The 27,927-nt window shown below is 54.4% G+C and overlaps 1 protein-coding gene across 10 annotated transcripts in view; it reads right to left on the reverse strand.

Annotated features, from left to right (window-relative positions):
* Positions 1 to 248: 248 nt before the first annotated feature.
* The window catches only part of MAP4 (microtubule associated protein 4), a 152,512-nt gene continuing 124,833 nt past the window's right edge, over positions 249 to 27,927 (reverse strand). For 4 of the 10 annotated variants that reach the window (XM_042022282.1, XM_042022278.1, XM_042022287.1 and 1 more), the window contains 10 exons: positions 22,840 to 22,940; positions 21,747 to 21,959; positions 20,012 to 20,189; positions 16,339 to 16,398; positions 15,518 to 15,840; positions 13,552 to 13,677; positions 11,604 to 11,696; positions 7,272 to 7,353; positions 4,748 to 4,860; positions 249 to 1,979 (listed from right to left, as the gene is read on the reverse strand). In XM_042022282.1, the coding sequence (XP_041878216.1) occupies positions 1,776 to 1,979; positions 4,748 to 4,860; positions 7,272 to 7,353; positions 11,604 to 11,696; positions 13,552 to 13,677; positions 15,518 to 15,840; positions 16,339 to 16,398; positions 20,012 to 20,189; positions 21,747 to 21,959; positions 22,840 to 22,940 (1,493 nt within the window). In that variant the 3' untranslated portion in view covers positions 249 to 1,775. The other 6 variants (XM_042022281.1, XM_042022280.1, XM_042022279.1 and 3 more) reach the window with 6 other exon arrangements.

Below are 27,927 nucleotides of genomic sequence, written 5' to 3' on the forward strand. Positions count from 1 at the left end.
CGGCACAGCCGCGCTCCCCGGCTGGGGTCACAGGGATGTGGAAGGGAGTGGAGAGGTGGGGGGGGAGGAGGAGGAGGAGGAGGAGGAGGAAGAGAAGGAAGAGGAGGAAGAAGAGGAAGGGAAGCACTGGGAGGTCTCTGGGTATATATAACCGCCCCTTTCAGGTGCAAATCTGCATCACTCGTTTAAATTTGTATTCAGATGAAAAAGCACTTATGAAACTACCAGACGACTTTGATGCAAACTAGTACATTTTAATGCCATTTTATTAGAAATCATGCAAACTTTAATATAAAAAATACAAGTGCAATAAGAATCTTTGTGTGTAAATACAGATTCCGGGTTATCGTGTCATTGTCGGCTTCCCAAAGAAATACTCCCACAAGCACGAGAAGCTGCAGGCTTCCCTCTGTCCCCTCCTGGAGCAGCCCCCCTTAGCACACGCCTGGTTCAGTTCTCTTTGATCCCAGTGTTTTGTTACTCTGCTCTCTCTTTTTTTTTTTTTTTTGCTTTAAATTAGTTTGACCACCCAAGAACACTTTTCTTTTCTTTTAATTTATTTACATTTCGTTTCTTTAGTGTCATTTGAAACGAGGAGCTCCAAGAGTGGTTAAATCTCCTTTCTAGTCAGAGCTGCAACTCCCTGGCACCAACCCCGCCCTGCTGCCCGGCCGAGGGCTCCCGGCCTCATCCCGGGATGAGCGCTCCCTTCCCTTCTCCCTGCTGCCTCCGCGGCCCTGCTCATCCCGACGCTCGGGTTCCCCATCCATCACCCCACTAAAACCACACACACCCCACACACCCCCCACGCACCCACGGACCTGCTGCAGCCTCGGAACTCCCGGCCTGCGCCCTCCTGCCCCGCCACGGCCGCCTCCTGCCTCCCTCAGCCTCGGCCCTGGAAAAACGGGAGAAATCCCAGGGCTCGGCCGTGCCGTTAATAAATAAACCACCTTTGCAGAAGGCACCCCGGGGAGGGCTCACGAGCGTCAATTAACACATCTCGAGGTCAACACAGGCTCCACCTGAGCTCTCACAGCTCAAAGTTTGCCCTTTACACATTCCTGTGCCTTTCGTTCCAGACATGGCTTAATCCCATGAACTCGCTCCATCGTTTTAAAATATTAAAAAAAAACCCCAAACAACAACAAAGAAGTTACAATGGCTGGATATGTCAGTAAGAAGCCAACACGGCAGCAGCGGTTAAATGTCCCTACTCTCCTACGGGTCAGAAAAGAAGGAAAGAGAAAAGGAAACTTAGCACGGGTTCGTAACACCATAAATCATCAACACTTCGTCACAAAGAATAAAAGGTTCAAGTCAACAGTTAAAACAGCCTAACGAGTGTGGAGGGGATTTATCAGCATCCCACAGGCGGCAGAAACTGAAGCGGCGAGGAGGGAAGGGGTTCAAAAAAGAGACAGAAAGAAAGATCACAGCTTATCCCTGTTAACTCGGCCTGGCCTCAGCCCGCACCCCGCGGGGCTCTGCTCTGTCCCCGCCGCTGGCACAGCCCGGGAGCCGCGCGGGCCCGGCCCCGACGCGACACCAACACTCGAGAGTCACCCCAGGCCAACGGGACGGGCACGGAGAGGGAGGGGAGCCCCTTTCCAGCCGCCGAGGGACCCCCAGCCCGGGCGGGGCCGGGTCCCCGGGACGCTCCGAGCTCCAGAGAGGCCCAGCCCATGGAACACCGTCCCCTTCCCACCTAAAGCCAGAGCCGCGTTAAGAGAGCCAAGCTGGGGTCCCCGGGGCGCGTGGAGCGGGGCTGGGGGTCACAAGCCTTGCTGGGAGGGCGCGGCCAGGGGCGCCGGCAGCGGTGACGGGGAGGCGACGGAGCCCAGGCTGTCGCTGGCGGAGGTGCTACGCCGGGGGCAGGTGCTGCTGGAAAGGGTGGGGGGTTTGGAGACGACAATTTCTGCTCCGTGGTCTGTTCGAGCCTTGGCCTTCGCACGGAACGTCAGCTTGTGAGACTCAATCTGCAGCGACACAAGGGCAGGGGACAAGGGGACACGGGGAGAGGAGGAGACAAGGGACAGGAGGGGAATGGAAGACGATACCATAATGTCATCATTAGATGCCTGGAAGATAAAAGGCAATTTTCTGAATTAAAAGAAAGGCACCACAAGCCTGCAGACGTCGCTACCAGCGGTGGGGGCTGCGGTGGCAGCGACGCCGCCGTGCCCGGGGCTGCCGGGCTCCCTCCCCCCGGCTCGGGCGGGGCCCGCGGGCACTTACTTGTTTCTTGGATGTGAGTGTCGAGGCTCTGCATTTCCCTTTGGTCGGCGGTGCTGAGGGCGGCCAGGGCCGGCCCCACGCCGTTCTCCCGCAGCGCGGGGGCCGCGGGCACCGGGCCCGGCCCCGCTCCGTTCGCCGGCGGGAGCTGCGCCGGCTCCGCGCCGCCCTCGGCCTACAATGACAATCGTGGGCACGGGTCAATAGCGACGGGGACGGTGGGGAGGGTCGCAGGGACGGGAGGCGATGGGAGCGGGAATCTCCGCTCCTGGGAAAGCAGATCCTGCCCGGCCATGCGGGGTCTCACAGACCCCGGGGCCCTGGAGCTCAGCGCCTGCTCCCTCACACACAGCTGGACAGCCTGGAACACAGTCCAGGGAACGGCACAGGGGCCAGGGAACGGCACAGGGGCCAGGGAATGGCACAGGGGCCAGGGAACGGCAAGGACAAATCCCAGTGCTCCGAGGGCACCCAAGGGCTGGCGGGTGGGGTGGGGTCACTGCTGTGACAATGGATCATGACCTGGGGACACCCAGAGCAGCTGTGGCTGCCCCTGGATCCCTGGCAGCGTCCAAGGCCAGGCTGGACAAGGCTTGGAGCAGCCTGGGATAGTGGGAGGTGGAATGGGGTGATTCTCAAGGTCCCTTCCATCCCAACCCACTCCAGCATTCTGTGCTTCTAACACATGGTGGGTCCGAAGCCAGGAAGGCCAAGTTCACACAAGGAGCTCATTTTCCCTTGATGCTGAGCCATGAACCAGGACTGTGACTTCAGAGAATCCCATCCTGGTCTGATCTCACACCAGAGCCGCTCATCCCACCTGGAGTCACTGCCTTTTACTGGCCCTGGCAGAGAGCTGAGCCCTCCTGCCCTTGGAGAGGAGTCTGCTGCCCTGGGGGGATCCCACTGGGAGCGACGGATTCGCTTGGAAAGACACTGGGACACCACCAACAGTGCCAGGCAGTGTCACCACAGACACCCGCAGAGAGGGGGGAACACACTCCAAAATCAGACTAAATCTGAACAGGTGAGATTTTGGAACTTGGGTGAAAGCACCAGTCACCAGCAAACAGCACCAGTGTACAGACCAGACACTCCAGTTCACTGGAATTCTGTCAGAGAAAGTTCCAGACTCCTCCCAACCCAGCAGCAGCTTCTCCAGCTCCTTCCAGCTTTCCCTGAGCCATGATTTGCCAGGATGGAGTTTCCAGACAGGGCTGGAGACAGGAGAATCCTGATGCATCCCCAGTGGCCATCCCCTCTCCCCCTGCTTTACCAGGAATCACTGAGCACACGCTCAATCCACTCGGGAACGCCGCTGCCCCTCAGGACTGGCATCACTGATTTCCAGTGCACCCAGGGTTCAACACAACGGCTCCAGCCCAGCTCTGAGCCCTTCCACCACACACAGATCCTCAGACAAACCAAGGCTGGCACAACCAGGGAATCCAAGTGCTTGGAGGTGTTTCTCCTGGGTCTGCCTGTCCTGCTGGCAGCTCCCAGAGGGGTTTTCTCTGCTTCCAGAGCCAACGGCCCATTTCAGAAGCAGCATCTTCTCAGACCTCACATTTGGGAGAGGGACTTTTCCTGAAGGCATGGGGTGACAGGACATGGGGGAATGGCCTTAGGCTGAAGGAGAGCAGGGTTAGATGGGATATTGGGAAGGAATTCCTGGCTGGGAGGGTGGGCAGGCCCTGGCACAGGGTGCCCAGAGCAGCTGGGGTTGCCCCTGGATCCCTGGCAGTGTCCCAGGCCAGGCTGGACATTGGGGCTTGGAGCAGCCTGGGACAGTGGGAGGTGTCCCTGCCCATGGCAGGGGTGGCACTGGATGGGCTTTAAGGTCCCTTCCAGCAACTCCCTAAGCACAATTCCCAGCTCCCTGGGGTTGTGCCAGGCCCACATGTTCCTCAGGGAGGGAATGTCCCCTGCCTGAGCACAGATGTCCCATTGCTGCAGCCAGACCTGAATGTGCAGAGCCAAGGCTGGGGACAGTTTGTGTTCCTGCGGGAGAAGGGCTGAGTCACAGCCATGAGAGCTGGGATCTGTTCTCATCCTCACACCAACAGGGCTGAGGGACCGGGCTCGACGGATCCCTTCCAGCTCAGGATATCCCATGATTCTGCAAATGCTCTGCCAGGTGCTCTCTCCCAGCACAGAGCACATGGATCTCACCAGCTTTCACTGGGGGTGAAGGCCACTGCAGCCCCTCTGCTGGGCTCACAGCTTGGAGCAATCCCTGCTCCCACATTCCAAGAGGAAGGATGGAGATGGGCAGTGCCAGCCCTTGGGAATGCCCAGCAGGGTCAGGCACCCCGAGGTGAGTCCCAGCTCTCTCCTTTCCAACCATCCTCATCCCGGGCTCCAGCCTCACTCCCGGGGTGCAGAGCACAGGCCCCAGAAACAAGGAGGCTGGAACAGGCTGTGGTGGAGGAGCTGCACTTCAGGAACAGCAGGAGAAGGACAAGAACTGGATCAAAACCATTCCCTGGCTGTGCCAGACCCCTGCACTCACCTTGACGGCTCCTCCGGCCGGCGAGTGTCCCACGTTGTCCAGAGATCCCACTTTGGCCTGGGCCTTCTCCTTGAAGTTCAGCTTCTGGTTCTCGATTTTGACATCTCCTCCCCCTGCAGGGACAGGGAGCAGGGCTGAGTTTGGGGAAGCTCCCAGCAGTCCCATCCAGGTGTTCCCTTCCCAGCCCCGCCCCAGAACCACTGGGGACCCTTTGGAGCAGGGACAGGACAAGTTCCACATTCATTGGCTCAGCCTCTCCCCAGGAAAAGTTTGGTTTCAAACTGGAAGACCAAAGTTGGTGATTTCCAGCTGTGCCAGCAAACAGGGCCCTGGGGAATGCTGCACATGCAGGCAGGCTGGAGAGATCCTCCCTGGATCTGCTCCTGAGGCTGCCTCCTTCCCCAGAGCTGCGAAATCCCACCCTCACTGCGAAATCCCACCCCTCATTCCAAGGCTGACTCCTACTGCTCCTGTCCCTGTCCTGCCCAGGCCTCTCCAGCTCAGCCATCTGTGCACTCATTGGTGCCAGGACACCTCCTGCTCCTCTGTGTCACTGCCTTCCTGCCCTCCTTATCCCTTCCCGCTGCTGCTCCAGCCCTGGGATCCCCGGGCACCCCTGCCTGCCTGGCCAGCTCCTCCCTGGCACACACCCGACCTGTGGCTCCACAGGCAGGAAAAGCCTGGGGGGAACTGAAGGAACACTGCAGGTTCAGGAGAACGTGGAGGTCAGAAAGAAACCTGCAGAATTTTAGCAAGATTTTCCAGAACGGAATAGATTCGAGTTCCCATTAATCACAGAATACAGAATCCTGGAATGGGTTGGGTTGGGTTGGAAGGGGCCTTAAAGCCCATCCAGTGCCACCCCTGCCATGGGCAGGAACACCTCCCACTGTCCCAGGCTGCTCCCAGCCCCAGTGTCCAGCCTGGCCTTGGGCACTGCCAGGGATCCAGGGGCAGCCACAGCTGCTCTGGCAATTCCAGCCCAGCCCCTCCCCACCCTCCCAGCCAGCAATTCCCAATTCCCAATCTCCCATCCAACCCTGCCCTCTGGCACTGGGAAGCCATTCCCTGTGTCCTGTCCCTCCAGGCCCTTGGAAATAGTCTCTCCCCATCTTTCTTGGCTCCTTGCAGGTCCTGGAAGGCCACAATGAGGTCACCCCAAAACCTTCTCTTCTCCAGGGTGAACAATGCCAACTCTCCCAGCCCTTCCTCCCAGGGGAAATGCTCCATCCCTCTGACCACAGTGGTGCTTCCTTTATTGATAAATCAGACTGTGCACACACCCACAGGTTGGAATCATGGATCTTAAGGATCATTCCCACCCCCCTGCGTGGCCAGGGCCACCTTGCACCGGCTGCAGTCCAGGTTCCAGCAGCCTCTCCAAAGCCCAGCTGAAGTCCTGCTCAGCACAGCTTTGCTTCCCAGTGACATCATTAAACCCTCAGCCCCCTCTGGAAGCCCGGCGTGGCCAACGGCAGAAACCAACGGATTTGGTCCAACAAAACCAGTTAAACCCAGTGGGAGCCGCTGGCAGGGTGGCTGTGCTTTCATCAGGCCGGGACAAGGGCACTGATTGTCACTCCCAGCTCGTTATTGCTGAGCGCTGAGCACGCAGAGGTCGCGGCCGTGGCAGCGCGTTCCCAACGCCGGAGCGCGCTCGGAGCCGCTGGAGCGAGGGCTCCTGCAGCAGGGTGAGCTGCCCGGACCTGGCAGGCTGGGGAGGGCGCAGGCGACTCCCAGAGGGGACAAAGACCAGCCTGTGGTGCTTGTTCCCAGCCCGTGGTGCTTGTTCCCAGCCCTGGGCAGTGAACTCTGTCCCTCGTGTGCGGGCTGTGCCGGCGGCAGCGTTCCCGGGCGGAGAAGTGTCCCCAGACACCACGGGGCCAGCCAAGGGCACTGAACTGACCATCCCTCAGGCCAAGCCAGGGGCCTCCAGCCCCAGGACCTTGGGCTGGGCACAGCTTGGGGAGAAACCTGAGATTCCCAGGAATTCACGCAGAGCAACCGCTGTGTTCTCAGGGGGAGCAGATAATTCCCGCACACTCATCCCAGAAAATTCATCAAAGGGCCAAAGGGTTTTCTGTGAGGCAGGAGCTGCCATGGACTCAAGGCTGAAAGGACCCTTGCATGTGCTCTGAAGAATTGAAGGGAATTTCCTTTATCCTTCCATGTTCCATGAACATCCTTGGATGTTCCGAGTGCCCCACCGCCCTCTGTGAGCATGGATGAAGCTTCCTGCTATGGTCACAGAAGCATCCACGTTTCATTCTCAAATGACCAGGAAAAGCAGAAATGAGTCGAAGCTGTAGATTATCTTCACAGGCAAGAGGACATCCCACATCTAATCCCCCTCTCTGCTCATGAAACCCCCAGGAATTGTGGAAGAAGCATTTTTAGGGATTTCCAGAAGCACTGAGGACACCCCCTGAAAGCAACAAACCCCTTAAACTATTTCAGTCACAATCCAGGACTCTGTTAAAGGGACAAAACATACAGAGAAATGAGGAAATGGTGAAATTCCTACCTGGCTTATGCTTGATGTTTGCTTTAGATCCACACTTGGAGGACACTTTGGAAAGGTCGACTTTCTTGTTCTGGATCTGCACCTGGAGAGACAAAAAGCAGCAGCTGAGCACAGAGAAACCTCTCCAGACTCTGGAGGCCAAAGCACCATGTTGTGCTTCGTGAGTGCCCCTGCTCTCCCACGTTATTCCTGCTGCTGATTCCCAGGAATCCTTCCTGAGCATTCCTGGCCACTGCCAATGCCGCCAGCAGTGCCGGGGTCACTCAGAGCCGGGGGGGTTAAAGTGAGGGACAGAGCTGAGACCAGAGAGCAGCACAGAGGGACAGAACTGGGAATGGGGTTGAGCTCAGGGCACAGCCATGGGGTACAGAAGCACTGGGCACAGGGACAATAAAAGCCAACCCCGCTGCCACGTTCCCCACACGGCTCCTGCCCAGCCTGGGGACACGGCCATGGCCTGGGGTCACCTCACAGACCTCCTGCTGCAGGGCCAGGGCCGTGCCACAGCTCCAGCCTCTGCTCTCCACCATCATGTCCAGCCTGGAGAAGGGAAGGACACAGGGAGAGCTCAGAGCCCCTGGCAGGGCCTAAAGGGGCTCCAGGAGAGCTGGAGAGGGACTGGGGACAAGGCCTGGAGGGACAGGACACAGGGAATGGCTTCCCAGTGCCAGAGGGCAGGGATGGGTGGGAGATTGGGAATTGTTCCCTGGGAGGGTGGGGAGGGACTGGAATGAACTTCCCAGAGCAGCTGTGGCTGCCCCTGGATCCCTGGCAGTGCCCAAGGCCAGGCTGGACACTGGGGCTGGGAGCAGCCTGGGACAGTGGGAGGTGTCCCTGCCCATGGCAGGGGTGGCACTGGATGATCCTTAAGGTCCCTCCACTCAAACCAGTCTGGAATTCTCTGAGGGATCACAGTGCCCAGCTGGAATGCACTGCTCCAGGAATCCATCCCTCTTGAAGACCAATGCCAGAGGTGAGAGCAGCCACCAGCTGGGACCAGCAGGCTCAGAAGTTCTGCTCCAGGTCAGTGCACAGAGAAAATCCACAGATTTCCTTTAGAATGTGACAAGACTTCCTCCACCCACCAGCCACTCGGGGAGTTTACTGAGAGTTCCCAGGATCATTTGCCATAACTCTTCCTTGGGAAGAGTGGATCCTCCTGCTCTGTGTGCACAGGGAGGAGGCCCAGGAGGAGCAGCACAGCACAGCTCAGCCTCCTGCCATGGCCCCACGGCCCCAGCTCAGGGACAGCCTCAAAAGGTCAGTCACAGACCCTGATTTGGTTGTCTCAGGGGCTGAGTCAAGTTACTAAAGCTTTAATCACCAGTCCTTGCTTGCTTGGAGCTGGGATGAAACTGAATTTATTTCACAGAATGCACTTTGAAATCCTGCAGTTTGTCACCAGCTGTGGCTCTTGAGCTGAGATCCCAACTGTCCCACCTGCATGGAAGGGTGTGTTTGTAGGATTTCTAACAGGGGCTGGGTCTGCACCTTGGGATTGCACTGAGAGAGCCAAACACAGACTCTGGTGCCAGAAACAAACTGGAGCTTTGACAGAGGCTCAGGTGGGGAGTGTGAGCCTCAGCTCTTGTTGGCTTTTCTGTCTCTGACCACTTCCCAATCCATCTAAGCAGGCCAAGCCACAGGACAGAGAAACATGGACACTCCAAAGCCCCTTCAGACCTTCACCGACACAGACATCGCCACACTTTGTAAAATCTACCTCTGTACTGCTTTCTTTGAACAGAAAACTTGGTCAAAGGTTGGACTTGATGGTCTTGGAGATCTTCCCCAACCTCAGTGGTTCTGAGAGTGGGAAATACTAAACAAAAATACGACAACAGCTTTTCCCCAGGAAACTGAACTATGTTTGTGCCGAGGTATTTCTGGTGAGTGTAACGTGAGCAGGAACAACTTCTGCTTCTGGGCACGGCTTCTGGGGAATCTGGGCATGGAGAAGAAATTATGTCCTTGTATAGAGGACAAAATGGGCACCTGAACAGAGACCCAGCCTGGAGCCTCTTGGGGGGGTAGCAGGACAATGCCCCTGAATCCCTGGGAGTGTCCCAGGCCAGGCTGGACAGGGCTTGGAGCAACCTGGGATAGTGGAAGATTTCCTGCCCATGGCAGGGGTGGCACTCAATGATCTGTAAGTCCTTCCCAACCCAAACCATTCCATGCCCACCACTTCTACCAGAGCAACCCTAAAGCTCAATCAGAAATTGTTTCTAAACCACAAGTCTTGTCCACAGGATTCCTGAAAGCTTTAACTGAAGGCACAGACCAGAACAGACGTTCCAGACAGACCCACCAGGGAATTCAACACTGGGAATTCTATCAAAAGTGATCATTACAGCCACTTGAACAAGAAAACATCTGGGAAGAGGTCACTAAAGTCACAGTGCCCCAAAGGGAGTGAGAAGATATAAAAATGAATAAAAGAAAATTATTTACTGGGAAGACAGACTGGGCACTCACATCCACATTGCCTGTGCTGGAGGGCTGGGAATGCTTGCCTGGAGCTGCTCTGGGAGCATTTGGAACCTGGAAATGAGCTTTGGGCTCTGAAAATGCAGAATAAAGAGCTGCTCAAGTGGTTGAGCAAGGAGCAAAACTGCAGTGGTGAAAGGAGAGTGTGGGAGAGGAGAAGAGAAGAAAGCAGGGACACAGCTGTCCCTGGCTGGGAATGCCTGGCAGTGAAGAGGGAAGGACAGGATGGCGATCCATGAGCGGAAGGACGCTTCACTGGCGCAGTTCATTAGGCAAGAAAAGATCTCCCACATTTCAATCCCATTTCTGGTAGCCTGAAAAAACAGGACAGGCACCAGTGAGGCTCCTGAAAGGCTGAACAAGATGAAGGTGGCAAAATTGAAGTGGTTAATAAAATGCAGCTCCTTGGAGTGCACAGACAGGGAAATGCCACCAGCTGCTCCAGAAACTGTCACCAGTGTGGCCAAAGGCACTTCTGCCACTGACTCTGGAACAGCCTGGCCCAGGCTGGGGGACAGAACCAAGTGGAACAGCCAGCAGGAACAGAAACAGGGCTCAAAAACACCCTGAGGGCTCAGCACCAGCCTTCCCAGTTCTCCTGTGTGAGCACTTCCATGGGAAACACTCCCATGAACATGGTCTACATGATGGAAACAGCAAGGGAGAACCACAAACCCCAAATCCCAAATCCCCAGGCAGCAGGGGTGTGTGTCCAGTGACTGGGGGAGGCAGCCTGGGCTCAGTAGCACAGGTGTGGCCCCAGCATCTGTCTCTGGCCACTGTGGCAACCACCCTGGAGGGAACCAGTTGTTCAGAACACACATTTGGTTGCCACTTGCAAAGATTTGTGGAAAAATCAGTCATGTAGAGGTTCAGCCAGTTGGACATGGATGTCCCAGGAAAAGTGGCCCCCAGCTGGCTCCACAGCCAGGTCCTGAGCAGGGTTTGTGTCACTGGACCAGGCTCCAGCCAGACACCCTGGGCACCTCACCAGATATGACAGCTGGATGTCACTCCTTGGGAACCCAGGATACGTAAACACCTATGGAAAAAACTTCCTTGGGCTCAAGTCCTTCAGTGTCTCTGAAACCACCCAAACTTTGCCCTCCTGAGCCTGTCCTGTGCCAACAGCCCAGCCCAGGTTGGTCAGGGCAGCACAGATCTGCCCCCGAGGCCCCAGACCATGCTCATGCTCTCCCGAGCTGTAGGATCTGCCCAGTTAAGCTGGGTTGCCTGGCAGACACTTTGAGCATCTAACACCCCAAACCAAGCTGCAGACACCACCAGATCACCTTTCTATTTTAATGAGCTCAGCCCTGCTGCCAGAGACACCAGCAGCCTTTACATTTAGAAACTAATCTCAGCTCAAAGATTAAGTCCCAGAGTCTTTGCCTGCTCCAAAGTCCTTTTTGTGAAACAAGAAGTGAAATGAGTGTGGCTGCAGCTGGCCCTGTGAGCCAGGGGAGAGTAACAGGCACTTCCAGGCCTTAATGCATGTGCTCTGGGAAATCCGAGTTCCACAGGAGGTCAGGGAGGGAGGAGGTGCCGAGGAGCTCCAGGCGAGTTCAGTCCCAGGCTCAGCCACGTCCCCACCCCGAGTTTGGCCATGGCCAGCCCAGAGAGCAGGAACAGCCCGGGGGCAGCTGTGCACTGTGAAACGAACACACGCATTCAGCCTGGCAGCCCGAGGGAAATGCAATAATCCTCCAGCCTGAGTTGTCTCCAGGAGCCCTGGGGCTCTGCCTCAGCTTCTGCCTCCAGCAGAGCATTCCTGAGGCTGGCACACCCAACACGGCACGAGAGGAGTTAGTAGACAGACAGCTTGCCCAGACCCATACTTACATTCCCACCTCCAGGGACATGCTTAATATTGTCCTTGGAACCACACTTGGACTGAACATGGCTGTAGTTCGCTTTTTTGGAGACTATCTGGACCTGGAACGTCACAGAATGGAAAACAACACAAGGGAAGAGGACTGGTTAGAGTTGTCATACGGCAGGAGGGGGCTCTGGAGCAACAGGGACTGTGTGGAACTCGACCCAGTGCAGGGGGGAAGCCACCGAGGAGGAGAGTGAGAGAGAGTGAAGGACAGGAGGCTGCACAGACAGTGTTAGTGCCAGGCTGGGAGCACCGCGGGGAGAACGCTCCCATGGACCCTGCGGAGCCCCGGCGTGGGATGGGACTGCCCGTGGCTGGGGGAAACCTTCCTGGAGCAGGGAGAGCCAGCCCAGAGCCCTGGGACTGCCCGTGGCTGGGGGAAACCTTCCTGGAGCAGGGAGAGCCAGCCCAGAGCCCTGGGACTGCCCGTGGCCCCAGGAAAGCTCCCTGGAGCAGGGAGAGCCAGCCCAGAGCCCTGGGACTGCCCGTGGCCCCAGGAAAGCTCCCTGGAGCAGGGAGAGCCAGCCCAGAGCCATGGGGGTGCCAGTGGCCCTGGGAAAGCTCCCTGGAGCAGGGAGAGCCAGCCCAGAGCCATGGGACTGCCCGTGGCCCCAGGAAAGCTCCCTGGAGCAGGGAGAGCGAGCCCAGAGGGATGGGATGAGACTGTCCATGCCCCAGGAAGTCTCCTGGGAGGTTTCCAGTGACAGCTTCCCCAGAGCAGGGAGAGCCAGCCCTCGGAGCCACCGCTCCCAGCACGCTGTGAGCTGCTCCCTGCCCACACCTGGACTGGCTCCAGCCCTGGATAATGTCCCTCCAAACCCCTGGGCAGTAAAGCTGGGTCTGAGAAACATTTTTCCTGTTGAAGGTGGTGAAACCTTCGGTTGAATGATCTCAGATGAGTCCTGTGTTAATGAAATTGTTTCTCCTTTACACTGACTTGGATTTGAGGGCATGAGAATGTGGTTGGTGGTGGCTTGGCAGTGCTGGGGGTGGGGGTGCTTGGGCTCCATGATCTCAGAGAGCTTCTCCAGCCTCAATGATTCTGTGATTTTTAAATACAACAGGAGTAGCTGAGGTGAGCTTTACTCACAGCAGTAACTGGGTTAGGCACCGGTGCTTACAAAGGTTAGTTACAACACAGGTTTAGTCTGGAGTTTTTTACCACAGCACTAACGGGCCCAAGCTGGATCCTGATTTCTACAAAAGGTGATAAACTTGGAGCACAACAGGGATCACCCAACACTCTCACCTGGGCAGGTTCCCAGAGCTCCTCAGCCAGGTCAGAAGGGCTGGATTCAGGGAACAGCAGCTCTGGGAACATACCCGTGCCATGGAGCGTGGGGTGGTTCACTGACTTGCTAGAGGTACAAATCCTGTTCATTCCTGACCATTCCCACCTGATAACATCAGAATTACACTGTGGCACTCCCCCCTCACCCCATCTACTGTACTTTGGAGTAGCCCATCCAATGGTGATGGGCTCATGCATGGAGTTACAGAGTTTTGGTACAACTGGGTCGGGAGTATTACAGGAAAGATGTGAACTCCTTCATTTCTGCAGTCTTACAAGCAGCAGCTCTGAACTCAACCTCTCTGCCTCGTTACAAACTGGTTCTGTGTCAAGAACTGGGTTTAAGGAAACCTCTGATTCAAAGTGAAGCCTGCATTAACCTGCAAGTGAAACTGGAGGACCCTGCTCTGGAAACCTTTCCAGCAGGTGTGGAGACAGTCGCTCCCTGGAGGAGTTTCCCTGGGAACATCTCAGGGTGCACAGGAGAGGACGGGAAGTGCCTGTGCAAGGAACAGTGCCACTGACAGGAGAGAGCAGGACAGCTGGAGAGGAGGGACAGTGACTCAAAACGGAAACATTTTCCTTCATCTCCCCCAGAGAAAAGTGTGAAAGGAACTCACTTTCCCATTGGGCTGTTTGGGGACCCCCTCTTTTGCTGCGGCTGCTTTAGGAGCCACTTTAGTGCCCGCGCTGGGTTCAGACCTGGGCGCGGCGGCGGCTGAGTCTGGCCTTTTCTCTATTTTCCCCTGGATGGAGACAAAGGGATGATTTCAACCAGCAAAAGCAGAAGTGTGGGCAGGAGCACGGGAACACGGATACGCCTGGTGCAGCAGAGGACCCAGGAGAACTCCTTGCATGCTCTAATTCCCAGGCCAAGGATAATCCCATGCCCAGGAAGGGTGACACTGAGGGTGGGAGGGCACAGCCCCGGGTGGAGCAGGCACCCTGGGGGCACAGAGCAAGGGTTCAGTGCTCCATGTCTCAAAAAGCTCCTGGTGCCCTTCCTCGGGATCCAAGGGACCCCAGGACACTGATCCTGCCAAAAAAATCCAACCAAATCCCTGGGGAACCCAACAGCAGCGCAGGACCAGCTCCTGCACACAGAGGACGTGGTGCAGATCTGGGAGGCAGAGACAGCCAGGGCTGATCTGGGGCTCAGAGAGCTCTGCTGGACACACAGCCCGTGCTCCCAGCTCGGATTCCCAGCCACACAACACTGCACTCAGGATTTGAGCTCAACACCTGGTTTGGTTTTTATCTAACAAAAGGCAGGTGCACCCAGACAGTCCAGCTGAGCAGAAAATTGAAGGAAAATTTACAGGTTTCATAAAAATTCAGCATCTACCTGAGAATATCCATTGTTTGGCTAATTTAGATGCAGGGAAGTGCAGCAGAACCTGCATTTTTTGAGGAGGGGCTCAGCATAAATCTTGTATTTCACTAACCTACAGACCAGTGAACAAACCCCCCCCCAAGATTACAACATTCTCAGACTCTAAAAACAGCCCAGTGTAAATAAGACTACAAAAAGGACAAATTGCTTAACAAGGCAATTGTTAGGATTTAATAACTGTGAAAATATTTAGAAAAATTCAGGACAGTGCAATTAAATGCCAGCTAAAGTCCCTTAAGCTGACACAATGAGGGCTGTGCTGTGCTGCTGCACAGCCAGGAGACTGCTGACTCTGAGGATAAATCCATGCTGTATCGATGCTGTCTGGGACACACAACACCCAGCCAGGAGTGCCCTTGACTTTAATGTGCCTGAGAGCAGATTAAGGCTCCCAGCATGGAATGTGCTCCCTTGGCAGCACATTAAAGTTCTGGGCCGGGTTATTCAGCACCACAGAGCTGCAGCAAAGAGAAGTGGAAAGATCTGTGTCCCACTGGGGGGGAATCACAGCCTCTGGCTGTTACTAACACACGAGGCCAGCCCAAGGCCGGGGTTATACAACAGCTGATCACGGTTCTGTGGTTCTGCACAGCCACATTGTTTAAAGCCCAGCAGAGGCTGCAGGTGCATCCCAACACCTTTATCCTTTCCATGGCAGATACTGATGGTGGAAATGCCATTTAAGAGCATTAAGAGGCAGTGAGAGCCCCAGGTTTTATCTCTGTTAATGGTTTTTCAGCACTATCCTCTCCTCGTGGCCACCACAGGTGATCCCAAAAGGCTCATTTCATGTCAGCTTTGGGCCTGACAAGTTGGACAGGGAAAGATGCTGTGGAACTTGCTCCTGAAGCCAGATTTCCCTCATCCTAGTGCACTATTCCACCTTCTGTACCATTCAGCAGACTCAGTTCCCCTACTCAAAGGCAAAGGTTTGGAATACAGACAGGTTCCGAGCCTCCCACTCCGAGTCTCTGTGCCAGGCCCTACGACAGCAGAGCAGCAGCAGAGCTCTGAATTCCTGCAGGTATCCCAGGGAACAGGGGCTGGCTCTGGGGTGGATCCCGCCTTGTGCAGCAAGCAGGACCCCAGCGAGGAGCTCTGCAGAGCGCGCCCGAGGAGAGCAGTGAGGACACAGGCACCCAGCCCAGCAGAGCCGCAGCCGAGCGCGGACGCTCGCGGCCGGAGGAGCTCACCTTCCCTCCCCCGGGCTGGTGCTTGATGTTGTCGGTGGAGCCGATCTTGGAGCGCACGTTCTTCAGGTCGGGGGCGGAGGCGCTGCTGGCCGGGCGGGGCGGTTTGGAGGCGCCGCTGGCTTTGCTGGCAGCCTTGGCCGTGGCTTTCTTGGCGTCCGCCGACACCGTGGAGGCCGTGGCGGCTTTGGGCGCGGCAGCTTTGGGCTTGGGCCGGCTGGAGGCCACCCCGGGCACGCTGGGAGCGCTGGAGGCCGTGGTGGAAGGAGTGGTGGCACTGCTCTTGGTGGCATTGCCAGTAGCGCTCTTGGGGCGGCTGGAATCTGCTGCGGGATCGCAGGGAATGTGGGAGGGAAGGGGGAGAACAGGGGTCAGAGCCTGCTACACAAATGTCCTCAGTCACACAATCCCAGTGTGGGCTGGGACCTTAGAGAGCACGGGCAGGGACATCTTCTGCCATCCCAGGGTGCTCCAGCCTGGCCTGGGACACCCCCGTTCCCAGAGGTGTACAGGGACCCCCTTAACGACCCCAGCCCCAGACAAAGGGGATTTGACTCTGACTGAGGAAACAGCCTCCGGCTGTGCCAGGGGAGGCTCAGGGTGGATATTGGGAACATTCCTTCCCCAGAAGGGCTGTCTGGCCCTGGCACAGCTGCCCAGGGCAGGGGTGGAGTGCCCATTGCTGGAGGGATTTAACAGCCCTGTGGATGTGGGGAACATGGTCAGGGGTGGCCTTGGCAGTGCTGGGGGCTGGGTGGGCTCGATGGTCCTGCAGGGTTTTCCCACAAAGGATTTCCACAGTGAGATGGGAAGTGAGCAGTTACCTGAGGGAGACTTTGCAGAGGTTTTCTTGGCATCTGCCGGCTTCGCGTCCGTCTTGATCGCTGCCAACACAAACACAGCGGTCAGAACGTCAGGGGAGGATCCCTGCAGGAGTCCAGGCCTGGAATCAGCCCAAGGATTAACTGCTCTGGGTGAGCACCTGGCTGGGGAGCTCCTGCTGGCAGCAAAAGCCCCTCGTACTTTGCAGCCAAAGCACCAATTCGCGTCACAGGATCCTCATTCGGTGACACCACACACCTGGGGATGGGCTGCGTTTCGTTTCTTCTCAAATTCAATCTGACAGCACTCGCTGGGAGTGTTTTAATCCTGCCCCGCCTTCAGTTCTTAAAAAAACCCCAACCGAGCAAAAAACCACCCCAAAACATTTCCTTTCTTTAAAAAGCACCAAAAGCAACCCCATGTTCGTCCTTGCCCAACCTTGCTCTCATTGCCAGACCAGTCCTACCCTGTGCCAATTTTCTTGCACAGGAGTTATTGCACATATTTCGGCCCCTATTTTAATTGTATAAACCCAAAAATCAATCCCTAAACTGAGCTGCCTTTGGGCAAAGCCCAACGATCATGACCTGATTACACTGCACAGAGGACATGCTAAACCAGGGATGCAGCCACACTTCTCCAAGCAGGACAAAACCAAACACCAAATTCACCAAGGCAAAAACCACAGACTGAAAAACAGACACAGAACTTTATTTTAAGGAGCTCTTTGCTCATGAAATTGGAGGGATTTTACTCTCAGTGGGGAGCAAGTTTGGGTAAAGTCTGCTTCATTTCAACAGCCAAAGGAAGGCAACATTGAAAAGAAATAATAAATGGAAAAGACCCAAGTTAGAAATTATGAAAACCCTTGTTTTTTAATATTTAATTTCCATTTAGTCTCAGATTTTTAGATAAACTCCAGCAGTTGTCAGGGTCCTTTATGGAATATCAATACCAAAAAGACCAAGGGGAAGAGGCAGATAACTACAGGCCAAGTTAGTCTGGATCATTCCACCCTGACTTTGCTAAAAGCATTCAATTAAACACCCCAGATAAGATTCCAGCTAATGAGGTGAAACTCATTTGGATAATTTAATAAGGCCTAAAGGACAGATACATAATTAATAGCAAACACTTCAAACAAGGGGCTGGCAAGCCAACCTCATTTCATTCCTCGAGACCACAACTTTAATTGGGGAAACTGCATGGACAGAACAGTCTTAGGTTTATGTAAAGGCAAAGGAATCTTATGTTACATTAATATACAGAGAGATGTTATTTCTGTTGGTGTCAGTGGGGAGCCAAATGTTGAACACTTCTGTCTGTGTTAACATGAGATGGTGAAAACCCAGATAAAGCCCCTGGGACGATGGTCTGTACTGACAGACTTTGATCTGTGCCTGATCTGAGGGGCTGAGCGTGGTCTTGTACAAATATTAAAGTAATTTCCACGCGGAGGGGAACAAAAACTAATAAAAAAAAATTAAAATTTAAAATATTAAAAATCAAAATATCAATCTCTGCATAATCCGTGGCTCTCCTTTAGAGAGAGAAAAATGACTGACATTCAATACCTGAAAAAGTGGAACTATAGAATGTCAAACCCAGCCTTTACACACACACTTCATGTGAGACAATGACTGAAACTTGATGGCAGCTCAAGGCACCGAGTGCCTGACATGAGAAAAGCACCAGCAGCTGTCCTGAAGGAGGATCTTCAGCCCCAGACTTACTCTCTGTCTCAACACTGTGCAATGAGAAACTAAATTCATGGAATCACTGTAGTTGGAAAAGTCCTGCAAGGCCATCCAGTACAACTGTTCCCCACCACTGACCACTCCCCAGGTGCCACATCCACATGGGTGTCACATCCCTCCAGGAACAGGGACTCCTCCACTGCCCTGGGCAGCCCATTCCAGTGCCTGGCCACCCTTTCCATGAAGGAATGTTCCCAATGTCCACCCTGAGCCTCCCCTGGCCCAGCCTGAGGCCGTTCCCTCTCCTCCTGTCCCTGTTCTGGGAGCAGAGCCCAGCCCCACTGGCTGCCCCCTCCTCTGAAGGAGCTGGTCAGAGCTGTGACTCCAAGAGCTCCAGGTCTCCCCACCCACGTCTCACCCAAACCAAACCAAACCAAACCAAACCAAACCAAACCAAACCAAACCATGAGCATTGGGCTCACTGTGGTTCCCTTGAGGCCCCAGGGCACCACCCACCCTCTGTCCCACCCCTGCTTCCCCCTCAGCCAGAACAGGACCCCCTTCCTCTTCCCATTCCTGCCTCCTCTGCGCATTTGCAGACCCAGACAGGGCGGCTGTGCCTCCCCATGGAGTCCCTCCAGCTGACCTCATCCTCCCTCACCCACAAGGCTCTGCCTGCACTTGGCAGAGTCCCACCACATTCCCGGTGCCACAGCCTCTTCCTCTGCACATCCTGCCTCCTGGAACAGCCTCCCTGCAGCTCTGCATCGCTGACTCCGTCTCTTTTCAAATGTCAGCAGCGAACGCTCCTTTGTTTGTGGCTCGGTTTGGGCAGCAGGAATGAACCCAACTCATTAGAACAGATCCCACATTCCAGGGCTCCAGTTTGCCTCCAAGACCACACAAAATGAATTTTACCAGGATGTCCATGGGATCAGACAGGATACACAGCTCTTGGAATGTGCAGCACCTTCTCTACACTTGATGAATTAGATTTTCCCCCAGAGCACAAAGTCTGGGATGTCCATCAAGCCTAACACATCCCAACACAGCTGAAACATTACAATTCCTTTGGGAAAGCGGGGCTATGAATCCATGCTTTGGGATTCAAACCAATCCGTGTCGTTTTACACATTTATTGGCAAATTTTGCCACTGAGGCCCAGTCATTTGAAAAGACTTGAGAAGACTCAACTATGATTTTATCTGATGTTAAATCTCCTGAGCTCCATTAAAATGAGTGAGAACAGTGTTAGTTTATCTAAAACACTGCTCAGGTTTCCTGTTGAACTCATGGGAAGTCCCTTCTTTAGCAGCAGTATTAAAGAGTATTAAAGACTGGGACACAGTTTTTGGATGAAGCTGATGTGATTTCAGCTCCAAATTCTTCCTGCTCTACTAAAAACCCTCTGCTTCTGCTCAACCCTTTTTGGATTTCACACACCAGTTCAGGTGTTCCAAGTCCTCTTCCAAAGATTTGCTTTCCCAAGTTTTATTTAGTGTTTCATCTGTTCCTATGGCAAAATGCAGAGGGAATAGAATCCCTACTCTTAAATCAAGTGTGTCCAGTAACTGAATTAACCCTGGATCACACAGAGCTGATCCAGGTTGGCCCTGAAGGGAATTTGGAAGAGGAAGCCCTGGAGAGAAAAACCTTTGAGCTACTCTCAGAATCCAGACAATGATGGAGTGGCTTTTGAACACTTCATGGGGTGGGGACTCCACCCCTGCCCTGGGCAGCTGTGCCAGGGCCGGACAGCCCTTCTGGGGAAGGAATGTTCCCAATATCCACCCTGAGCCTCCCCTGGCCCAGCCTGAGGCCGTTCCCTCTCCTCCTGTCCCTGTTCCCTTCGAGCAGAGCCCGACCCCCCCTCACTGCCCCTCCTGTCAGGGAGTTGTGGGGAGCACCTGGTGCTGCTCAGACAGGACCTTGCTGCTGCTGAAGGACAGATTCCCAAGGGAAAGGAGGGAGGACTCACACGTCGGCCTCTTGGGAGGAGACGCCGCCGTGGTTTTGGCAGCAGCCGCTGCCGTCACCGGCGATGGTGCCGTGGTCCTGGGAGTAGCAGAGGAGCTCCTGGAAGGAGTTTTAGGAGTGGTGGAGGCTGGAGGCTTGGAGAGGGAGGTTCTCTTCTCCGTGGGCTTCGCATCTGCAACCTGGAACGGAGCAGGAAGCGTCAGAACAGCCGGAACGTCACCGGCAAAGCACCGCGCTCCAAGTCAATGGGAAGTGCCAAAAAAGGCTGAAATGAACAGAAATTGCTGAAATTCTTAAACACTTAATTAAGCCTGGCACTGCTGAAAGGCTATAATGCAATTAAAACATAGTGAGGATGTGCAGAAGCGAGTGATGGAGTGGAGGGCAGGACATGGAGCACGGACCCTGCGGAGGAGCAGGTCCCACCCAGGGCTGGCTCAGCTTTGATGTGTGGAGGCCTCTCCAGCTGCGAAGGAGGTTTTGATTTCTGGAGAAAATGGAACCATCAGTCCACCAGCAATGCTCCTGGGAGACATTCCCATCCTCCAGGAGCAGGAATGCTCCCTAAGGTGGAATCTGTTTCAACACTGGGGACATGAAATCGGGTATCCATGGCTCATCCCTCACTTGGAAAACTCTTTCCTGCTGTCCCTGGCAAGGCACTTGGCTTGTCAACTGCCTGATCTCTGAAGTATGGAAATACTGAGTTAATGCACGGGGACAAATCTGGTTTTATCAAAAAGGGATTCAGAATGATCCAAAAACTTGAGCCAAACCAAAGTCACCAGCTCAGAGAAAAGCACAGATTTACACCTGGCCTCTCATTTGCCTTCTCTTATTTTTAGTTAGTCCTAAAAGACACTCAAATGCAGTAATTTGAGCTTAATACAGCAGGAATGGTGCTGTTTAGCCATCAGTGAAATAGATTTTGACAATCCCTTTTAAAGTTGAATTCTTCTACTCTGTAAGATCACAGGTTAACACAGGGAACATTCAAGGGACACCTCCCGTTCTTCACACATGGGGATTCCCTGCTTATCTGGAACATGCAACTCTGCCCATGAATACTCTCTTTAGGGGAATTACGAATCTCCAACATTTTCTAAGTGCTGTCAGTTCTCTCTGTGCAGTTCTGCAGTGACCAGACACCAAAAAATGACCATTGGTGGGAGATATGGAGCGTTCACATGGATTTGTTCTTCTTCAATATTAATATCAAAGGTCTCCAGTCAGGATTCCCATGTTCTTGCCTGGATTTAGGAGCTGTATACAGAAGGAATTGTTCCCTGGGAGGGTGGGCAGGCCCTGGCACAGGGTGCCCAGAGCAGCTGGGGCTGCCCCTGGATCCCTGGCAGTGCCCAAGGCCAGGCTGGACATTGGGGCTTGGAGCAGCCTGGGACAGTGGGAGGTGTCCCTGCCATGGCAGGGGCTGGAATGGGATGGGCTTTGAGGTCCCTCCCAACCCAAGCCAATCTGGGATCCCTGATTCATCAGGACAATCTCAGCAACACGCTCAGGTTTATTCTTCTCTGTGGTGACACAATTCAGTGCCAGGGACCTGATGCCATCCCTGGGTTAATGGAAGCTGCTCCCAAGAGCCCTGCAGCTCCCAGCACACTGAATCCCATTCCTGACCTCACCCCAGCACAGGAATGACGTTCTGCCTCGTGGCTGAGAGCTGGGAATCTCCCTGTGAGTGAGCCCTGGGCGCTCCCCCAGAGCCGGACGGTTCTTACCTTTGGTTTAGTCTCTTTTGGAGTTAAGGTGGAGGGACGGGTGCTGCTGGTGCCGGGGCGTTTGGCAGCGCTGCCAGGAGCAGGACCTGCAGTTGGGCTCGTGGGCTTTTTGTTTGTGCCCGGGGTGGCCGAGCTCGGCCGCTTGGGGCTGGTGGTGGCCGAGGGCTTGGCTTTCGCTGCTGCCGGCTTTGGAGAGGAGGTGGATGCAGCAGGCTTTAGGGGTGGGCCAAAAAGCAAAATCCAGGATAAAACCAAAGAAATACAACAAAAAATAGCGCATTGTAAACCAAAACATTGAGCTGCAACAACAGAAAAGTGATATTTTAAAGGAAACAAATAATAATAATAATAATAATAATAATAACAACAACCTTTCTGTTTTCTGAGCGTAACAAAGACCGAAATGCAGCAGCCTCTGGGGCCGGGGGGTTCTGCCATTCAATTCCAAACCAACGGGATTTATTCCAGCAGCGCCGAAAGCAGCAGAAGGAATGGCTGCTAAAGCTGGATTAGTCCTTGGGTGCTCCTGGCATCCAGAGCTACGTGCAATCCACAGGCCGTGGCTTTCCAATTACGGGCACACGGGGATTGCGAGCTCCAAATCCTCATCGGATCAGCTCCCGCGGTCACACGGGCAGGGCCTCGAGGGGAGAGAGCCCCCGGCCCCCCCAGCCCTCCTGGGGACACTCGGGGGGAATCTGCTGCGTGCTGGAAGCTCCTGAAAGCAAAGCTCCCAAGCCAGAGGAGCCAGGCCGGAGCAGGGCTGTGCAGTGCACAGAAATGTGTTGTGAACACAGAGTATCGGTGAGCACGGGCGTTACTACACTCTTACTACACGTTTACTACACGTTTACTACTGCTACACCACCAACACCAGCCGGGGAATTCAGTGAAATAAAGTTTCCACACTTTTCTCAAGGGTGCTTCCAGTCCCCCTGGCCACAGCTCCGGAACTGGATGGGTTTGCTCTGGGGAAAGGGCTCACGAGTGGCAGCTCAGAAAACAGAATTTGGGCTGGCACAGCTGGGGAAGCAGAAAAGCTGGCAAATAAAACCCATGGAAGCAGAGATGGCAGACAGGGAACAGCTCCTACCTTGGTCTTCTTCTCCGGGCTGGGAGGGAGCTCCTTGTTGGGAGGAGCTGTGATGTCGTTCCCAGTCACGGCCTCGGCTGCTTTGGGCTCCTCTGGTTTGGCTGGAGGGAAGGAAGGGAGATTTGTGAGTTTAAGCTTTTTTTTTTAAATACCTGTTTTTTAGTTTACTGTTATTCAACACAGCAGCAGCAGGAGACAGAACTGAGACAGCACAGGTTGGTATTAGTGGGAAATTCCCTAAACCCAGAATACCTGCAGGAAGAAAGATTTTCCCTGTAACAGGACAGGTTCATCCAGATGCTGTTAGATTCCAATTTCTCATTTTATCCCAGTGGGAAAAGCCAGACAGCAGATGAAGGTTTAATTTAAATAGTAAATCTTCCCATCTTTCAAGTTGTTAAAATAAATTGTTGGAATGTTAATGGTGAAGTTCTGACCTCTTCCAGGTTTTACACTTATCCTGGAGTGGGGTTCTCTTCCCAACTATCCCTATTGTTACAGCTGTTCCTGCTCAGCCTTTCTTCTGCCCACATCCCCAGCTGGAGCCCAGCATGAGAAGGGAGGATTCCAGCAGCCAGAGGGGGCAACGGGAAAGGTCACACAGGCCACAGGTCCCAGCCCCGGGGCCAACAGCACCAGGACCTGGAGCTGCTGGAGAGAGCCCAGAGGAGGCTCCGGAGCGGCCCCAGGGCTGGAGCCCCTCTGCTCTGGAGCCAGGCTGGGAGAGCTGGGAATGTTCCCCTGGAGAAGGGAAGGACACAGGGAGAGCTCAGAGCCCCTTGCAGGGCCTAAAGGGGCTCCAGGAGAGCTGGAGAGGGACTGGGGACAAGGCCTGGAGGGACAGGACACAGGGAATGGCTTCCCAGTGCCAGAGGGCAGGGATGGATGGGAGATTGGGAAGGAATTGTTCCCTGGGAGGGTGGGGAGGCCCTGGCACAGGGTGCCCAGAGCAGCTGTGGCTGCCCCTGGATCCCTGGCAGTGCCCAAGGCCAGGCTGGACACCGGGGCTGGGAGCAGCCTGGGACAGTGGGAGGTGTCCCTGCCCATGGCAGGGGTGGGATGGGATGGTCCTTAATGCCTCTTTCCATCCAAACCATTCCAAGATTCCCACGAGGGCAGGAACACGGAGATCCCATTCTGGCAGTGGGATCACACCGACCCTCGCTGGAGCGGTGTCACAGCACAAAGCTCAGATTCAGTTCCAGGAAGTGCCAGTTCTCCCTGTGATTGTTCATTTTGGTCACTGCCACCGAGCTGTGACACTGGGTGGGGACACTGAACACACACAGGCTCCTCTCCAAAGGGCAGGAGAGCAGCACCACCTACTCATATCCTTTGAAACCCACAGTCCAAAGCAGTGTCGAGCCACAGCAGCACCAGCACTGCCCTCCAACCCAACAAAATGTTCACTTAATAGCAGCTTTCCCATGTTTTCTCCCCAAATCCCTGAAATTCCACAGCACCCTCAGTGCTGCTCAGCACCATGGGACAAGCCAGGAGCAGCTTTATTCCCTATAAATCACTTCCAACCCCTCCTTCCCCACGGAGCAGCTGCACAACCGCAGGGCCCTGGGCTCCCTTCCGCTGCAATTCCTGTGGCATTCGGATTTCAGGCAGGATCTGGTGCCAGCAGCCCAGCACAAATTCCTGCATCTCCCCTGTCCTCTGGGGATTCAGATCCAGCATTATCCGTGTTGGACGCTGCTTTTCATAACCACGCAACAGATCGTGACAAGGCCAGGGTAACAACTCCAGCAGCAAACAGCCTGTTCTCCACATCTTTTGGAAATCACTGTTTATATTCCCCATCTTCCTGCTTGTCAGACTTGACAGGAGCGTCTCAGAGGATGGTTCAGTCCTGGTACAAACCAGGAAAATCAAATGAACCCATGCCTCCCTCCCACCAGAGAATGGGGTTGTTGTTATTTATGTTCTGACTCCAGGATAAGTTCAGGATCAGCCTTTGCTTCCCTGCACTGGTTTAACCCCTTCCTACCCACCTGGCTTTCCAGTTTTGCAGCACTGGGCTGAGCATCCTGGGCACATAAAAGAGGCTTGTGAAGAAAAACAGCAAAATGTAGAGGTTGAACACCTGTTTTAATGCAAAATTCTTAGGAATTGGTCCTGTTCACCTGGAAAACCTCTTTTTGTAGCAGCTGATCTGCACTGGCTCCTCTCTACCTGATTCCTCCCCTGCATCTCAATGAACCTGTATCTTCCCCCTCATTTCACCTGCCAGTTCCATCCACAGCAATGCCAGCAGGAGCAGTCCTTGTCAGTAGTCCCACTCCTGAATAACAACCTCCTGCCCATTCCCTTCCCTCTGCTCCCAGGAATGGCTTCATTTGGAATCCTACCAGTCTCAAATATCCCCGACATCAAGGTGACTTCCCATCTGGTGGAAGCTGCTGTCATTAATTACTTCAGCTAATTCGGCACCAACATTAAACCTCTGGCTGATGAGGGATTGCAGCATCCACAGCATGAATTCCCTACATCAGGGAATGCTCCTCAAATCCCTCAACTTCCAAAGGTTCAGGATTTGAACTCCAACAAGCTTCCATGTTTCTGAACCAATGACAACATGAATGTGATGGTATTTCATGTTGCTTAATAGAAGGTGAATAAAAACCAGGACAGGACACAGGGAATGGCTTCCCAGTGCCAGAGGGCAGCGATGGATGGGAGATTGGGAAGGAATTGTTCCCTGGGAGGGTGGGCAGGCCCTGGCACAGGGTGCCCAGAGCAGCTGTGGCTGCCCCTGGATCCCTGGCAGTGCCCAAGGCCAGGCTGGACATTGGGGCTGGGAGCAGCCTGGGACAGTGGGAGGTGTCCCTGCCCATGGCAGGGGTGGCACTGGATGATCCTTAAGGTCCCTTCCAACCCAAACCATTCCAGGATTTTATGAATTTAATGAATTTATATAATAACAACAATAATAATAATAATAATTGTGATAATAATGATGTCATCATCATCCAGAGGAGCTGGGTAGAGAACTTCCCTACTTGAGGGGCCGTAATTCAGGCTCCACCTCTCACAGCCTCTGACATTCCAGGATGCACAACCCTGTACCATCCCCCAGGGATTACAGAAGGATAGGTTTGGGGTTTAATATTCATTTGTCCTGTGCTCCTCAGGACATTTGCTCTCATTCATGGTTTAATTACGAGGGTGTTCTGAGAGTGGAGAACTGGGACCATTTCCTAGTTACAAGGAATATTAGGAAAAGCTGCCAAACCTTAATCAAATTTGTTCATTAGGCTGCAAGAATTATTTAAGAGACTTTTCAGTTTGCTTGCTCCCCCAAGCACAGCAACAACCCCCTGAAAGATATTTCAAAGGCATTTTGTTGGAGCTGTGTCCGGGGCTGCTGTGCCCCGAGCGGCTCCTCCGGCTCCTCGTGCGGCTCATCCGGCCCAGCTGAGTCAGCACCAGAACGGAATCGCTCCTGAGGGAAAGGGGCTTCAAGGACACAGGGGAGGACATTCCCATCTGGCATCTTCCACTGATATCTCCAAGGCATAGCCCTGCCATCAGGAATGTTCTCTCCACTGCTCCTCGCTGCGATGGCAGCGCGCTGCTCAGTGCATCCATCCTCATCCCCTTTCCTCACCATTCCTGACTCACTAAACACCTTTTTAATGGTGAAAACCACACTTTTCGGGATGTCTCAACAATTTCCAAGAGCAACACTGCAAGAAATTATTCCTATCACTGGTGAGACACTGGCACAGGGTGCCCAGAGCAGCTGGGGCTGCCCCTGGATCCCTGGCAGTGCCCAAGGCCAGGCTGGACATTGGGGCTGGGAGCAGCCTGGGACAGTGGGAGGTGTCCCTGCCCATGGCAGGGGTGACACTGGATGGGCTTTAAGGCCCCTCCCAACCCAAACCAGCCTGGAATTCTGTATTTAAGTGCACCAGTGAGAACAAATGACTCCACAATAACCCCCAAACCCACAAACTCCAGGATTTTGTTTGGGGTTTTACAGGCACCAGTGAGGAAGGAGCAAACTCCTTCCTAAGTGGTCTTTTGTCTTCTGTAACAGCAGCACCAAGAGTCTTCCAGGGACGCTCCATGGGCTCAAACTGAGCAGCATTCCCTGGAAAAGCCCCACGCCAGTGTCTGACCCTCTTGCTGCTGGAGCCCCGCGCTGGCCGCGCTCCGTGGCCAGCTTCAAGCGCTTCCCAGGCCACATTCCCAGCCTACACCCAGCTCTCCCAGGCTGCTGTGAGGAGGGAGCTGAGCAGCCCAAGGCCCACACCAGCTGTAGGTGGCACACCCTGGATTTATCCCACGTGGATCCATCCGTGCCGGAGCGCTCGGTGCAGTGTGAGCTTGGCCAACCCAACCCTGAGCTGTAGAACACTCAGCCAGGACCACCCACAGAGCCCAAAGCACCAAATCTACGTTTGGCAAAGCCCCACTGAAGCCAACAAGTTAAAAAGCCCAATTTTAAAATAAATTTGCCACCAGAAACCAGGTACTTGCCATGGCTGGATGAAGGACCCAGCGAACAACAGCATGCGGGGTTTGGATGGAACTGGAGTCGGAGGGAACAAGACTCAGAATAAATCAGCAGTGGTGATTTTTCTGAATAAATAACGAGATCATCTGTGCCAGAACTACACCCAGGAAAGCAAGATTCAGCTCCTGTGCTAAAGGGAACAACAGTCTCCCTGCACATCTGAGACAGGATGGAAATGTAACTCACAGGTTTGCCTTGTTCCAGCAGAGTGAGCCACCAAACCCCACTAATGAGGGATCTGTGCCTCCCGGAGCCAAGCCTGGGTCGGTGACGCACACGGAGCGCGTGGGGCAGCCACGGAGCGGGGACGGCTCCTGCAGGGAGCCGGGGTGTTGGCAGCCCCCTGGAATGGGAACTCTGGGGCCTGAGGAGACTCTTAACGTGTTTTATCCTTCAACTCACTTCTCTACTCGCTGCCACTCTCCTGGTGGCTCCTACCAGCAGCTGAAGGTACCTTTAGAAGAGATGGAACCTGACACAACACAGTCCAAGGGGGTGAGGCAATGGCTTTAAGGGTCTTTTTTTTCCCCAAAAAGAAGAGAGCAGAACAGCTCCTTTAC

The sequence above is a fragment of the Corvus kubaryi genome, unplaced genomic scaffold, assembly GCF_017639235.1.
Source record: "Corvus kubaryi isolate FWS band 111438036 unplaced genomic scaffold, C.kubaryi_AGA036_p1.0 37193, whole genome shotgun sequence".
NCBI lineage: Eukaryota > Metazoa > Chordata > Aves > Passeriformes > Corvidae > Corvus > Corvus kubaryi.